Source organism: Paralichthys olivaceus, chromosome 10 (assembly GCF_024713975.1).
Source record: "Paralichthys olivaceus isolate ysfri-2021 chromosome 10, ASM2471397v2, whole genome shotgun sequence".
NCBI classification, from domain to species: domain Eukaryota; kingdom Metazoa; phylum Chordata; class Actinopteri; order Pleuronectiformes; family Paralichthyidae; genus Paralichthys; species Paralichthys olivaceus.
In genome coordinates, this window is record NC_091102.1 from 19,527,971 (window position 1) to 19,541,542 (window position 13,572).

At 40.5% G+C, this 13,572-nt stretch overlaps 1 protein-coding gene across 17 annotated transcripts in view; it reads right to left on the bottom strand.

Moving 5' to 3' along the window:
* The window catches only part of obsl1b (obscurin like cytoskeletal adaptor 1b), a 35,563-nt gene extending 22,799 nt beyond the window's left edge, over window positions 1-12,764 (bottom strand). For 2 of the 17 annotated variants that reach the window (XM_069533411.1, XM_069533408.1), the window contains exons 1-13: window positions 12,265-12,760; window positions 9,825-10,920; window positions 8,265-8,534; window positions 7,008-7,268; window positions 6,590-6,901; window positions 6,207-6,473; window positions 5,749-6,024; window positions 5,301-5,576; window positions 4,817-5,092; window positions 4,236-4,511; window positions 3,675-3,947; window positions 3,060-3,494; window positions 326-2,410 (exon numbers count right to left, since the gene is read on the bottom strand). In XM_069533411.1, coding sequence (XP_069389512.1) covers window positions 326-2,410; window positions 3,060-3,494; window positions 3,675-3,947; window positions 4,236-4,511; window positions 4,817-5,092; window positions 5,301-5,576; window positions 5,749-6,024; window positions 6,207-6,473; window positions 6,590-6,901; window positions 7,008-7,268; window positions 8,265-8,534; window positions 9,825-10,839 — 6,022 coding nt within the window. In that variant the 5' untranslated portion in view covers window positions 10,840-10,920; window positions 12,265-12,760. Of the gene's footprint in view, window positions 1-325; window positions 2,411-3,059; window positions 3,495-3,674; window positions 3,948-4,235; window positions 4,512-4,816; window positions 5,093-5,300; window positions 5,577-5,748; window positions 6,025-6,206; window positions 6,474-6,589; window positions 6,902-7,007; window positions 7,269-8,264; window positions 8,535-9,824; window positions 10,921-12,264 lie in introns of all 17 variants that reach the window. The other 15 variants (XM_069533407.1, XM_069533406.1, XM_069533409.1 and 12 more) reach the window with 15 other exon arrangements.
* Window positions 12,765-13,572: the final 808 nt, after the last annotated feature.

Below are 13,572 nucleotides of genomic sequence, written 5' to 3' on the forward strand. Positions count from 1 at the left end.
TCATGCCAACAAATCTTAAAGTTATAATAAGTCATATAAGATATGTCTGCGTTATTAGTAATCTAACAAGAGGTGTCTTTGGTTAGACTTCATATATCTGGACATTCAAGTTAGGATCTGAAGCTAATGTATTTACTCTTTGTCCCATTTTAATATTCCTCACACATTACCCAAGCTCAAGGTTTTATAAAACTAGATTTAGTATGGACAAAATCAAGTAAATAAAACCAGAAATAGTAAAAAAAAAAAGGATTGCTCTTCATTTTACACAATGTCAACATTGTGCCCATCCATGTTGTTTGATAATGCTAACCATTTAAATCACCTTCAACAGCCACCTTATTTGTAGTAGAACTGTTGATCCAGTGACTTTCACATGTCCTTGATAGGTAGATCTCGTCTGATTGGACTCTTGAGGCCTGCTTGATGTAGTCAGGCTCCGCAAACTCAGCAGATGATCTCTGCTCAGAGTTTACTGTGCTGTCTACTTGGTCGTCTGTGGTCTCCATAGCGTGATGAATCTTTGCTTGGATTGTTGAAGCTTGCATGGATGGAGAAATGACCTCTGCATGTTTGGGTACTGTAAGTCCTGTATTACAGTGGTCATGCATTTGGACATATGCAAACTGTCGTATGTTGTAATCCTTCCCTGTTTGGACAAGTTCTGCCTTTTCAGAGTTAGATGAGTCCAATGATTGAGGAGATGTAGTATTAGGGAAGTCACTGAGCTTCTCCGAGTAGACAGTCAGTATAGGTAGGGGTCTGTTAAAATCCTCTGACTGGTCATTTTTAGCCCCTAAGGAGTTACAGGGGCCCTCTGAAAGGACAGTTTCAGTCAGTAAGCTATCAAGAGGCTTCTCTGATGGAGCAGCTGATGTCTGCATGGAGCTATCAAGCTCTTCTGATTGGATAGGTAGGATAGGTTGGATTGTAGTCTGTAAACATTTTAAAGGCTCCTTGGATTGGATAGTTGCAGAATGTAGCAATGTAAAATGCTTCTCTGATTGGGTACTAGACATATGTAGAGGTGTACAAGGCTTTCCTGATTGGACAGTTGCAGCACATAAGGAAGTAGGAGGCTCATCTGATTGGGTATATGCACACTGTGGGGATTTAAAGGGCTTCTCTGACTGGACAGTTGCTGTATGCAAGGATGTAAACGAGTCCTCTGATTTGCCAGTTGCAATATATAACAACGTACATGGCTCCTCTGATTGGACAGTTGCTGCATGTAAGGAAGTAGGAGGCTCCTCTGATTGGATATGTGCAAACTGTAAGGATTCAAAGGGCTTCTCTGACTGGACAGTTGCAGAATGTAGGGGTGTAAATAGATCACCTGATTGGGTAATTGCACACTGTGTGGATTTAAAGGGCTCCTCTGATTGGATAGTTGCTGTATGCAAGGATGTAAACAAGTCCTCTGATTTGCCAGTTGCAATATATAACAATGTACATGGCTCCTCTGGTTGGAAGGTTGCTGCCTGTAGGGAAGTAGGAGGACCCTCTGATTGGGTATTTGCACACTGTAAGGATTCAAAGGGCTTCTCTGACTGGACAGTTGCAGTATGTAGGGGTGTAAATAGATCATCTGATTGGGTAATTGCACAATGTGTGGATTTAAATGGATCCTCTGATTGGACAGTTGCTGTATGCAAGGATGTAAACGAGTCCTCTGATTTGCCAGTTGCAGTATGTAAGGATGTCGTGGGCTCCCCTGATTGTGTAATTGCACAAGGTATGGCTTTAAAGGGCTTCTCTGATATGTCAGTTGCAGAATGAAACGATGTAACGGTCTCCTCTGACTGGAGATCTGCAGTTTTCAAGGCGTTACAGAACTTGTCTGATTTGACTGTTGAAATCTGAAATGAGTTATCAAAGTGTTCAGACTGGGTAGTTGAAGTCCATAGGGGGTTCCCTAGATTTGACTGGATAGTTTTTTTCTGTATTGAGCTATATATCTCCTCTAATTCACCAGTTGTAGTTTGTAGACAATTGCGGAGCTTGTCTGTCCAGACATCCGTCTGTAGGGATTTATCAAACTCATCAGATGAACCTTCTGCATGCCGTATATAATTAATGAATTCTTCCCCTTGTGATTCTGTAGACTTTGGAGTGTGATGATGTTTGTCAGATTGCATTATTGTTGGCTTTGCAGAGTTGGGATAAACTGGTGATTGTCTGTTTGTTTGTCGATTGTCTGAGAGTTCCACCGACTGTTCAGTTTTAATCCAGTCACTTGAATATTCATATGTTGATTGAGAAGTTGGCCTTTGCCTGGAATGGTCTTCATATGTCTGTGCATCTCCTGTCTCGCCACCGAAGATGCCAGAATTCCATTTTGATGACAAAGGAAAAGTCTCTTCGGTGGACTTGATCTTCTCTTGGTCAGAAGAGAGCCGTGGCGATGTAGCTATAAGCATTATGATGTACACAGAGAAAGATTTTCAGTGGTTGATGGTCTCAAAACGTCCTCTCATAACATCAATTTTACATCAGTGTGGGTTAGCATGGTGTTATGGGATAATCCATTGCAAAGACAAACAAGAAGGACGACCAGGATTGGTCTGAGATTGAACTCCTATATTTCCCCCTTCAACTGACTCCTAATATTGTTTACCACCAGTCTTTGCTCTAACACCTTAACAACCTAAAAAGTACATTTTCTTCTTTTTGATAAGAATTCGTTGTCAATGCAACGGGGAGAGGTTCAGGGCAGCAATGTGAATGAGAGGATCTGGTGATGAATAAGATAAAAGATGGACTTAAAGAGTTGTAAGTCGCTTGTTACAAGCAAAGATGACTGTTAAAATGAAGAGTAAATTGACAAACACAACATATATGTTAGTATGAGGAGCAGCTTGAAAACACCCACATATTTCAGCCAAATTTCAGGAAATGACATGAGGCTAGAGATGACAAAGTGACAAAAAGCACATTTCTAATGGAATATTACAGATGCCTCAGATGGGTGAGCTAACAATAAAATACACCACTATTGTTAGTGGCTTTTTATGTGCTGGGTTAACATGGATGACTGATGTTGAAATATATCAAATCACCTTCGACATCCACAGTGTATTGGGAAGATGCTTCAGCTATCTCACCAATTTCATCACCATAGTGACACTGCTCTGCTGTTTGGACAAAGCCAAAGAGAAAACAATGAGCTTCATGTATATAACTAAATTCCTGATTCTTAATTGTGCAAATACATTGTGGAACACCACCTTTCATGTCCACATTTAACCTTGCATCACCCGTTGTTTCACAGCCAACCCTCTCATCGCCAGAAAAGTCATGTGACTGGAGGGGCAAGGCTGGGCTGCTGCTCTGTGATTCAAAGTCAGCCTCTTTTTTAGGGTAGATCTGGGTTCCATCTTTGTACCAACAGGCTTTGGCAATGGGATCTGAAATCTCAAATTGCTGAACAATTGGGCAGCACTCTTCAGCAGTCTTCTCAACCTCAGAACCAAGCTGATATTTTGGAGAGGGCACTACAGACAATCATTGGGGTAATAATGTCAGTTTGCATGATCCTAGATATTAGAACAATTACTTAAAAGAGATACTGTCACAGATATCAGTTCTGCATTGCAACGGCAAGAAGAGCAAAGACAAACAGTTACATAACTAGTTAGTCATAGCTAACAGAAAACACATACAAAAAATATCACCTTGATTTTTTACTATCAATTGGGCAACATCATCTGCTGTTGCACAATAGTATGCTCCAGAGTTTGAAGGATGAGTTGGTTCAATAACAAGGGTCTTCTGGATGGCCTCCGTTTCAAAATCAGGCTCTGTATTAGAATCACATTCTTTATCCCTCTGCCCTGACACCTGGACAGCAGGGTCTGAGGGTTCACGTGTTGGTTCAGTGGGACAGGTTGCCTCAAGTGACTGCATCTCCACAAGGTCTGGTGATGGCGACAATGGCAACGTTGGAGCTAAAGATGATGATTCATATTATAATTGAAGACTTAATTGTGCATATTTAGATTAAGATAGTGGTTATTTGTGTAGCTTCCCCAAACAGGGGAAAAATATCTCAGATCAAAAAGTTTGAATTTTCACAGACAAAGTTATTTTCATTTTGACAGTAGAGATTAATTTACGAAACAGAAACATCACATAAAACACCACACAGACAGACATATATGCATATTGTAAAAGTTAGTTGCATCTGGTCTCCAAGAAGTTCTAGTATTCTAAGAAAAAAATTTGATTAAAATCACCTTTAATATCCACAGTGTAGTGGCTAGTGCCATCAGAGGTTTCACAGCTGTATAGCCCTGAGTGCAAGAGCTCAGCAGATGGGATAATAAGTCTCCTCAATGTGCCAGTACTCAGTATATCCCAACCATTTTCCGGGAGGAGCCTTACACCATCTTTATACCAGCAGACAGGCCCAGTGGAGTCTGCAACCTCACATTCCAGCTCCAAAGCTTTGCCTGCTTCAAGTGACTTGGTTCTCTCAACGTCAAAGATAGTAGAGTACGTCACTGGTATAGCTAGCATTGGGAATTCAGGACAGCTAAATAAAATCAAGACTGTGGAAATGGATACCTTGCAAAAATGTAACTGCAGAGCAGAAGATGACAGGGCTTTGGAGACTTTCGATTCAGGGAGAGCCACAGCAGTCACAAAACAAATGATCATAAATAGTAATCAGCTGGTGTATTAACAGTTCCTTTAAGCTTATGTGCATGGAGCAGTCCCTCAAACCACACACAGTAGAAGCGGGATTATTAGTGGCATCTAGAAAGAGGAGGTGGGGTTACAATATAAACGCACAAGAAAAAAAGTGCAAAGTCACCTTTGATCTCCACGTGAAACTCCACGATATCATCCAGTGTCGTGCATCTGTACACACCAGAGTGGCACAGCTCTGCAGACTGAACAACTATTGTCCTTGTGTTGCCCTCTGAGTGAATTTCTATTGCAGAGTTTGAAATGAGCTCGACCTCATCCTTGTACCAGCAAACGTGCGCCTCAGGATCTGACACCACACACTGGAGTACTATAGGGCAGCCTGCTTCGATCGACTTGGTCCTCATGTCTTCAGGGACTGCTGAGAACTTCACAGGTGGAGCTATAGATATGTTCAGATCTCATGTCAACTTAACATAAACCTCATGTCAGCTGTTAGATTATTCATCATAATCTGTTTACTGACAACTAAGCATGCTCTAATGCAAAATGTGACATCTTAGCTGAAGACAACATAAAAGAGTGTGAAGAGTTAGTTGTTTTGATGAGCAGGAGCTTGTTAGTGTTTCACATTGCTAAAACCAAATCACCTTTGATGTCCACACTGAACGTGATGGCGTCACCCTTTGTCTTGCAGCAGTACAACCCAGAGTGGAAAAATTCGGCTGAATGCACAATCAGTGTTCTTCCCAGGCCATCATTTTGAATATCTACTCCATTTTGAGGATGGAGCTTTGACCCATCTTTGTACCAGTACACCTGGGCAGAGGGATCTGAGAGCTCACATTGTAAAACAATGGGGCAGCCTGTTTGGATGGTTTTGGTCCTCTCAGCATCTGGAATTGCTGAAAACCTCACAGGCGGGGCTAAGGATATTTAGAAATTTAATGGTTGCTAAATTGTAAAGATTATATGTCAAGTAAAGATTTAAAAGAGGACAAAATATTTAAACAAAAAAGAAAGAAAATGGGATAAACAACATAATAAAGATGGTTATTCTCTATAAATGACACTAGTAGAGTAAGAAACGCCACTTACCCTCTACTTCCACATTGAACCTGATGATGTCATCAATGGCATCACAGCAATACACTCCGGAGTGTGAGAACTCAGCTGATTGGATGACAATTCTTCTCATGGTGCCCTCTGATTGAATATGAAGACCCTCCATTGTTTGTAATAACACCCCATTCTTGTACCAGTGCACTGCAGCTGCAGGGTCTGACAGCTCACAATAGAGAACAATGGGGTTCCCAATTTCTACAAATTTGTTCCGATCCATTTCTGACATTGATGAAAACTTGACCAGAGGAGCTGCAAATAGAAAAACAATGAGAACAGTAACTAAAACTTGTCACAAATGAACTGAGGCCATCTTGTATTGTTGGTGCTAAACATTTGCACATTTGTCCAACCCAATTTCAGATATGACAAGAGAACTAAAAAGTCAACCAAGAAACACTCAAGAGCAAACTATGACGGTCACCCACAAGTACCTTGAATGTACAATGCTGCCGAGTCCCGGATGCCATAGGCAATGAATGTTATCTCAGCCCCATTATCTGTATCACGTACTCCTCGAATGCGAAGTGATTGGTGTGTTCGTGAGCGACGCATGAAAAAACGTTCATCCTCCTGAAGCTGAGTACCACTTAAGAACCATGTACCAATAACTGAAGCAGAGAGCTCAATAGAGAAGATGGCATCTTGTCCCTCAGGCACCAAGGCATCCTGTAAGGGAGCTTGTATTCTGGCAACCGGAACTATAAAAGAAAAAAACATTTGTACATGATTTAGTAAATTATATTGTAAACTTTGTTGAGTTAAAACCGATAGGGGGCAAAACAGAGTATAATATATTTAATATAACTGAACTTACCCAGGTGAACAGCTCTAGGAAACTCAACATTGTTGCTCTTTCCATATTTGTTAACACTGCAAATGCGAAATCGATAATCGGCCTCACATGGTACACTATCACCAAGGATCTCCACAGACGTTGCAGTATCAGTGGTCAGGCACTGTAGCCACTCTTGTGAACCAGTTCCCACTTCCTGCCGTTCAAGCACATATCCAGATGGAGGATTTTTACGTGAGTCCTGGGAAGGAACCCATGATAGAAGAGCAGCATTTGCCCGCTCTGTGTTGATCTGCACACCCACTGGACAACTGGGAGGACAATGTCTGGCCGCTGAAAAAAGGAAAGTCTATAATGCATCAACATCACTTTGGATGGAATAACTTATACATGTTGATCCATCCCAAAATAATATAATTATTCTGGTATAGTACCCTACCTTTCACTCTTAGCTGAGAAGAAGTCTTGGATCTGGCTACAAGGAAAGTCACAAGGCCAGCATCTTGGGGCATTGTATTGACAAAAACCAGAATGTGAGTTCGACCAAAGGACTTGAGAATTGTCTGATGGGTTTCCCGCAGCTCTGTGCCATCTTTGTACCAATGTATGTCCATCTCTTCCTTTTCCACTTCAACACAAAAGGCAGCATTTTCACCTTCCAAGACATCCACTTTTCTTGGGAGCTTCCGCATAATTGTACCTGCAAGGAGACACTTGTGTGAGTGATTCCTTAGCATATTAATCGTACAAAGATTCTGATTATCTAATGATCTAAAATCATAAATTGTATGTGTAATTGTTCTCTGGACAACTCAGTTATTGACCTGATGTCCCTGACCTGATGTCCTGGGTAATGTAATGTGCCAGTGCCAACCAAAACAGATCATCATTGTAAAGTAAAAACATTTTCTGATCTTCGTTGACACTACAATTGTCTACCCACTAAAACAACTTTAATTTTAGGAAAAGGTCATAATTTAGGTTAAAATAACTGCTTAGGTTATGGGACATTCCTTTTCATAGTTAAATGAATAACTACTTGCAGATTAACAATTGTGGTCTGACTTAAAGTTAACAGTTTGTAGGAAATGAGAAATGAACTGGTCTCCATGTCTACCAGCCTGTTCTGTCAGCAGCTTTTGAGGCTACATAATAATGTCCATTTCCTCCTTTGTCCTTGGCAGCCAAGTCAGAATTCCTCCACTGACGTTACACATGTTTAAGCCATTTGCTGAATGATTTCAATTGTTTTTAATCTCATAACAGAACTAGACTACAGAACCAAAACAAGCAGCAATATGATCAATATAGTAGTATATATACACACTTCACACTACTACAATAAACATCAATGAGAAGTAATGCCTGAGAAACAGCGCTTTCATCTACATCTTTCAGGATTTGCCTTTTCTCTCTTACACCCAGGGAGAAGAGAAAATGATTGAGAAGGAAGTTCACATTCAGAAAGTTTCTGCATACATTTTTGATCTTGAAACAGATATAGTCAGGTAAGGATTGTCTTCATTTGAGCTGAATATTGAATTAAACTTTATGAATTCCTCTATACCAAAAAACTATGATAAAGGTACCTCATGGTGTGTATGAAATGTTGTTGCTTTATCGTTTGAATCACTTTGCATATACTTTTGCATTTAAATGTCCTTGTCAAAGTTGTATTGCTGTTATTCTTATTTACCTTTTACTGCTACCTCTGCAATACTTCTTCCCCCATCGGGCATCTCACAGAGGTAAATCCCGTCGTCATCAACTCCGATGTCACGGATAGTTAGTCGTCTTTTTGTTCCCCACTCCTCCATTCCATATTTGGCCCCTGGCTGTAGCCGTCTATCTTCCAGATACCATGTGATGGCAACAGAGTCCTCTGGAACTTCACACTCAAGAACAGCTAAATCTCGTTCCCATACCTCGAGATCAATGAGGGGCTGCTTGAACCGCACAGGTGGCTCTGGGCCAACAGAGAAAGAAGAACATCAGTATGATTAAGTCAATGTAACTTTTTATAATGAAATAAAAAGAAAGCTTGACATATATTTACTTCTGTCTAAATATCATCATCAATATAAATTCTTCGGGAAATTATGTCTGGCAAAAAGTGTCTCGCAGTAGTAAACACTGTAAATTGAAATATATTTGGCAGTAAATTCCAGTGAAGCAAACAAGATGAGCAAAAATCATGAGACAAGTGGCTTATTTAGTATCGGAATGGAAAGGACATTAACACATCAGGGTGTTAGATAGGAAATAAACTGTTTGTAACTGACACCACCAGACAGTTGGAAACATAAGGATGTGGCCTATATTTAGTTTTCTGTGTGCAAAGTTCTTCATTTCCTTGTCATATTGTTTTAAAAAATCCAATTAAACAGAGGGGTTAGGGTTAGGGTGACAACTGATGAAATGCATTCTCCATTTTCCGTTTATATCACCTTTAAATCTCCTCTTGACCCACCACTTATATCCTATAATAATCCTATCTCAATAGTTCTTTTCTCTATTTCTGACTGATACAGTACAATACTTTTATGTTGGTGCCATTGGACTTCTCTGAGCCATGTGAGAAACATGATCCCCTTCCCAAAGATTTCTCACATGGACGCCTCCCTAGACCTTTCACAAGCTAAGTAGCTTTGCAGACGTCTCACTGCCGTTGAAATCCACTTCAGGCTTATAAACTTTGCCTGTTTACAAATCAGTCTATCAAATTTCAGACCTCTAATACATTTGATTTATTCTCCAGATTTTAATGCAGCTTGTCTAATAATTTCATTAATTATATTTCCATCTCACAGGCCTACTGACCTATCCTTTTATGAATCTAACTGAGATGATGTAATGCTTTGTGTGATTTAACTATACTTTCTTTAGAGCAACACCTTTTCATGAGATATGCTTAATTATATATGAAACTTTCAAACTTTTTACTAACTTCATGAGCATGTTTGTAAGCTTTCTATATAATAAAAAATGTAACATTGTACTTTTGTCTAGGCTCTCTGGCCTTACCCCAAATAAATGTTCTGATGAGATATACTATCTCACTGACATCATCGCAGCATCACATGAATTGAAATCTGATCCACGAACACATCTCACCCTCACTCACTCCTTTACTCAGTGAAAAAGCATCCCAGGCTAGAACTGAGTCTGCACTTACTCTGCTGTCCCTCAAAGATTTTTACTTTATTCAATGTGAAGTTGAGATTTTTTAAAGCCACTGAAATTGATCTTGACTTACCCTTTACGGAGAGGTGTACAGCACTGAGGGTTTGGCCTGCTGTATTTGATGCTGCACAAACATAAACTCCGTTATCCTTCTGCTTACAGTAGAGAACTTTAAGTGTGAAGTATCCTTCTCTGTCCTCATATAACAAATAACGCCTTCCAGACAGTATCAGCCTGCCGTCTTTCCTCCAAATTATTTCTGGTTTGGGTTTACCAGTCACAAAGCAGCGAAATTTGGCATGTTTGCCCTCTGTCACTGCAAACATTTTGACTTTGGTAGACTTGGTCATGGTGTCATCTTTGAGTCGGTTTGGCACTTGCCTACCAATCCTCTGTTTTCCCTGGTGGGCTTTCCAGTGGCCGTTTGTGTAGCCATTACGATTTCCCTCTTCCTCATGTCCTGGGCCTGCATCGACAAGCAACACAGCTCCTGCCAATGATTCCCCAAACTCATTTCTGGCTTTGCATGTATATACTCCACCATCTGGTGCACGTGTCTTAAAAATCTTGAGCTGGAACCATCCACCGTCCTGGTAGCCCACACTAAAATGTGTGCTTTCAAATATTTCATTGAGTTTCCTGCCGTCCTTTTCCCAGACAACCTCCGGTCGTGGCTTTCCCCAGAGCTTACAAGAGAAGACAGCATCTTCCCCACGACCTGCACGAGTAGAGAGTGGCTTGATGAGGAACCGTGGCTTATTTTCCTCTCGTAGCTCCATCTCTTGTGCCTCACCCTCCACCTTCAGTGTTGCTGCTGCATATGTTTCCCCAATGCTGTTCTTTGCTTTGCAAATGTACTGTCCACTGTCTTCCATGGTCACAGCTGAAATGATGAGATTGTAAATGTTTCCATCTTCAAAGACCCTGTATCGTCCTTGTGGGTCAATCTTTTCATTGTTACGCTCCCAGATAACTGCAGGCCTTGGATCGCCACCAATTTGACACTTCAGAACAGCATCAGTCCCACTTTGTACCACCACAGGTCTTGGATAGGCAAAGAAACGTGGTGCACCACCAAACACATCCATTTCTGCTTCTCAGTTACCTTTACTTCACCTGTGGCAGCTATTCACTGGGAAAAGATGGTCCAACCCCTGCACTGCAAATTTCTAAAAAAGAAACATCAGAATGAACACTTTGATATCAAACAGCTTGCGTTTTGAACTTGGGCTTGTATAGTGAAGCTATTTGTTTTTAAAAACTCAACCATATATGAAATAATGATAAAATAATACTTTTTGAAAATTAGCACAGGAAAATAAAACACACTGAAGAGAGTAACACACTGAACCTCTGTCCCTTTCCCATGCATGTCTTCAGCACAAACGGATGGTATGATTATTAGTGCTAATTGAATTAGATCTGTCTGCATGAGAGAAAAACACCGGCTAGCAGTGACAGGGGGAACAACCAGGTCCTGTTGCAACAGCAGCCACAACACATCTAGGCAGTACAGCTGGTGCTGTATTTCAATGGGAAAGTACTTAATATAGCATGCCCTAAATAAAGATCTGTGTGTCAGGTATCACAAAGACAGCTCTGAAAGCCGCATGCTCACACCAACACTGGCAAAAATCACAGTCTGCCCACCCAAGAGACTTTGCAGTCAAAATATGCTGGGCCCCTATCACACCCTTTGTTGGCAGCTCTCTTTAGGAATTCTTTCTTTAAATGTTACTGTTAAAATAATGTATCTGTCATATTCTTGAATAAATCTGTCCTATCCTAAAGAGTTTGTTCATAGTTTACAACTCCCTCTCTCCCGTTGAAATTTCTTTTTTTGTTGCTATTTGTGAGATTTTATTCTTCGACTAAAACGTTTCCTTGAGGAGCCTTTTGGATATAACAAGCAATGTTTCAGGTCTGTGAAGTCAGGATTGTGTTTTTAAAATAGTTACCATTTTTGCCATAGTCAATGCGATCACATAGTTGCTAATAATAATTTATGGCAATATATATATATATATATATATATATATATTTATGATATTATTCACAATAGTAATGCTAATAGTGATAATATAATATTTAAACACCAAACAAATCCAACCTCCTGTTGCAAAATAATGAAATTGTGTTCTTTCAAACTTTTCATGCCCTGTGATTTACGTGGCAACCGAGAACAAAATACAAAATTTTGTCTAAATATTGTTGTAAAAGAGAGTTGAAAATAACAGCTTTAGTTTGTAGACAGTCTTAAAATTCTGTTAACTTTCAAATTAAAATTGACAGTCTTTGAAAATATAATTTGACATGTAAGGGGGTTCCCATTAATGATCAATATGGCCCTAATGCTTGACTAGGACAGTTTGTATATAGTGTTGAAAGAGTCTTCAATATTCCCTCTGGAGGTTTAAAGAGAAGAGATTAACCCCTGTGTTTACTTGTCTGATTTAATTGGAATGACCTCTGCCCCTTGTGAAGCTTTGCTGTGTACCCCCCATATGACCTACCTCGCTTCAGTCGCCAGGAACGACCGTCAACATACATTCCGCACTTGCAATCTTGCTTCGAGCTGAGAAGCAATGCCACCCGTCTCCTGAAGGCTGAGTAATGTCCCAGGTTGACTTCAGATTCAGACACATACTCCTCAAAGGTCCCAAGTTCCACTCCAGTTCATGTGTGTGACTATCTGTCCCGTAGGAGGGAGGGAAAACTGAACTTCACTATCCTCACGAGATTCCTTTTTAACAACTTCGGAGTGGTCCCCCGATCGCGGTGTTGTTCAGGCCTTAGACACCCCAAGTGTCATTGTCCGTGGAATACCGTTAAATGCTTTTGCAGCTGCTGCTGTCCCCTAAAAATACTGGCTGCCTCGATGACAGCAGTGAAGATAAGTCAGACACATCCATTCACTTGCCAGCAGAGGCTAAAGATAGTTCAGGTGGCCAGTGTAGGCGGGGTGCTGCTTAGCGTACTTGAGGCTTTGCAATAAAAATCCAAGAAAAAGAGCAAGCATCAGGGGCCTCTTTATAAAACGTCGGCATGATTATTCATACTAAAAGTGCATGTCCTCCTGGAACCATGTGTACGAGGATTTGCCTCATGCCCCGCCTTCTACACGCCCACATTCAACCATAAATGGTCAATGCAAAGCAACACATGTATATTAACTCTCCTGCTGACCAATGGGTTTGTACGGTGAATTGTGATGAAAAGAAGAGGCGCAACTTTCTGACACCGATATCGAAGTGTTAGTTGGTGAGGTGGACGTGAAGAGCAGCAGATAGGTTTGGTGGCCACAGCAGTGATATCATTAATAAAGAAAATAAACCCATACACTGCTGCTGTTACAGTGAGTGAGAGTGACTATGTGCCAGAACTAGTGCCAGAACTGACCAGCAATTCTAATTCAAAGGTGTAGTATCTGTATTTTAATCATCCAAGGCTGCATCTCATGGACTGTGTGCACTACAGACTACTTTTATTTGTATCTTTATTTTCTTGCACTACCTCAAGACTCACGTCACTTTACATTGCATGCTTCCCATGTCTTTTTAATTGTTCATGCCTCTCTTATGTCACCCAACCCTTAATTGTAGTTTTGTGGTTTAGTTAAATCTCATTTAGTTTAGTCTAGTTGGTTTATTGTACAGTTTTTCAGTCACATTCCAAGCACTTTCTCTGTGATTTTAACTTGTATTTTTGTTCGGGCTTACCAGGACGTCACGTGAGACTGTAATTTCGTTTCCACTGTATGTTGTACATGTGGTGGTTATGACAATAAAAACTCCTTGAATCCTTCGATCCTTGAACACTTG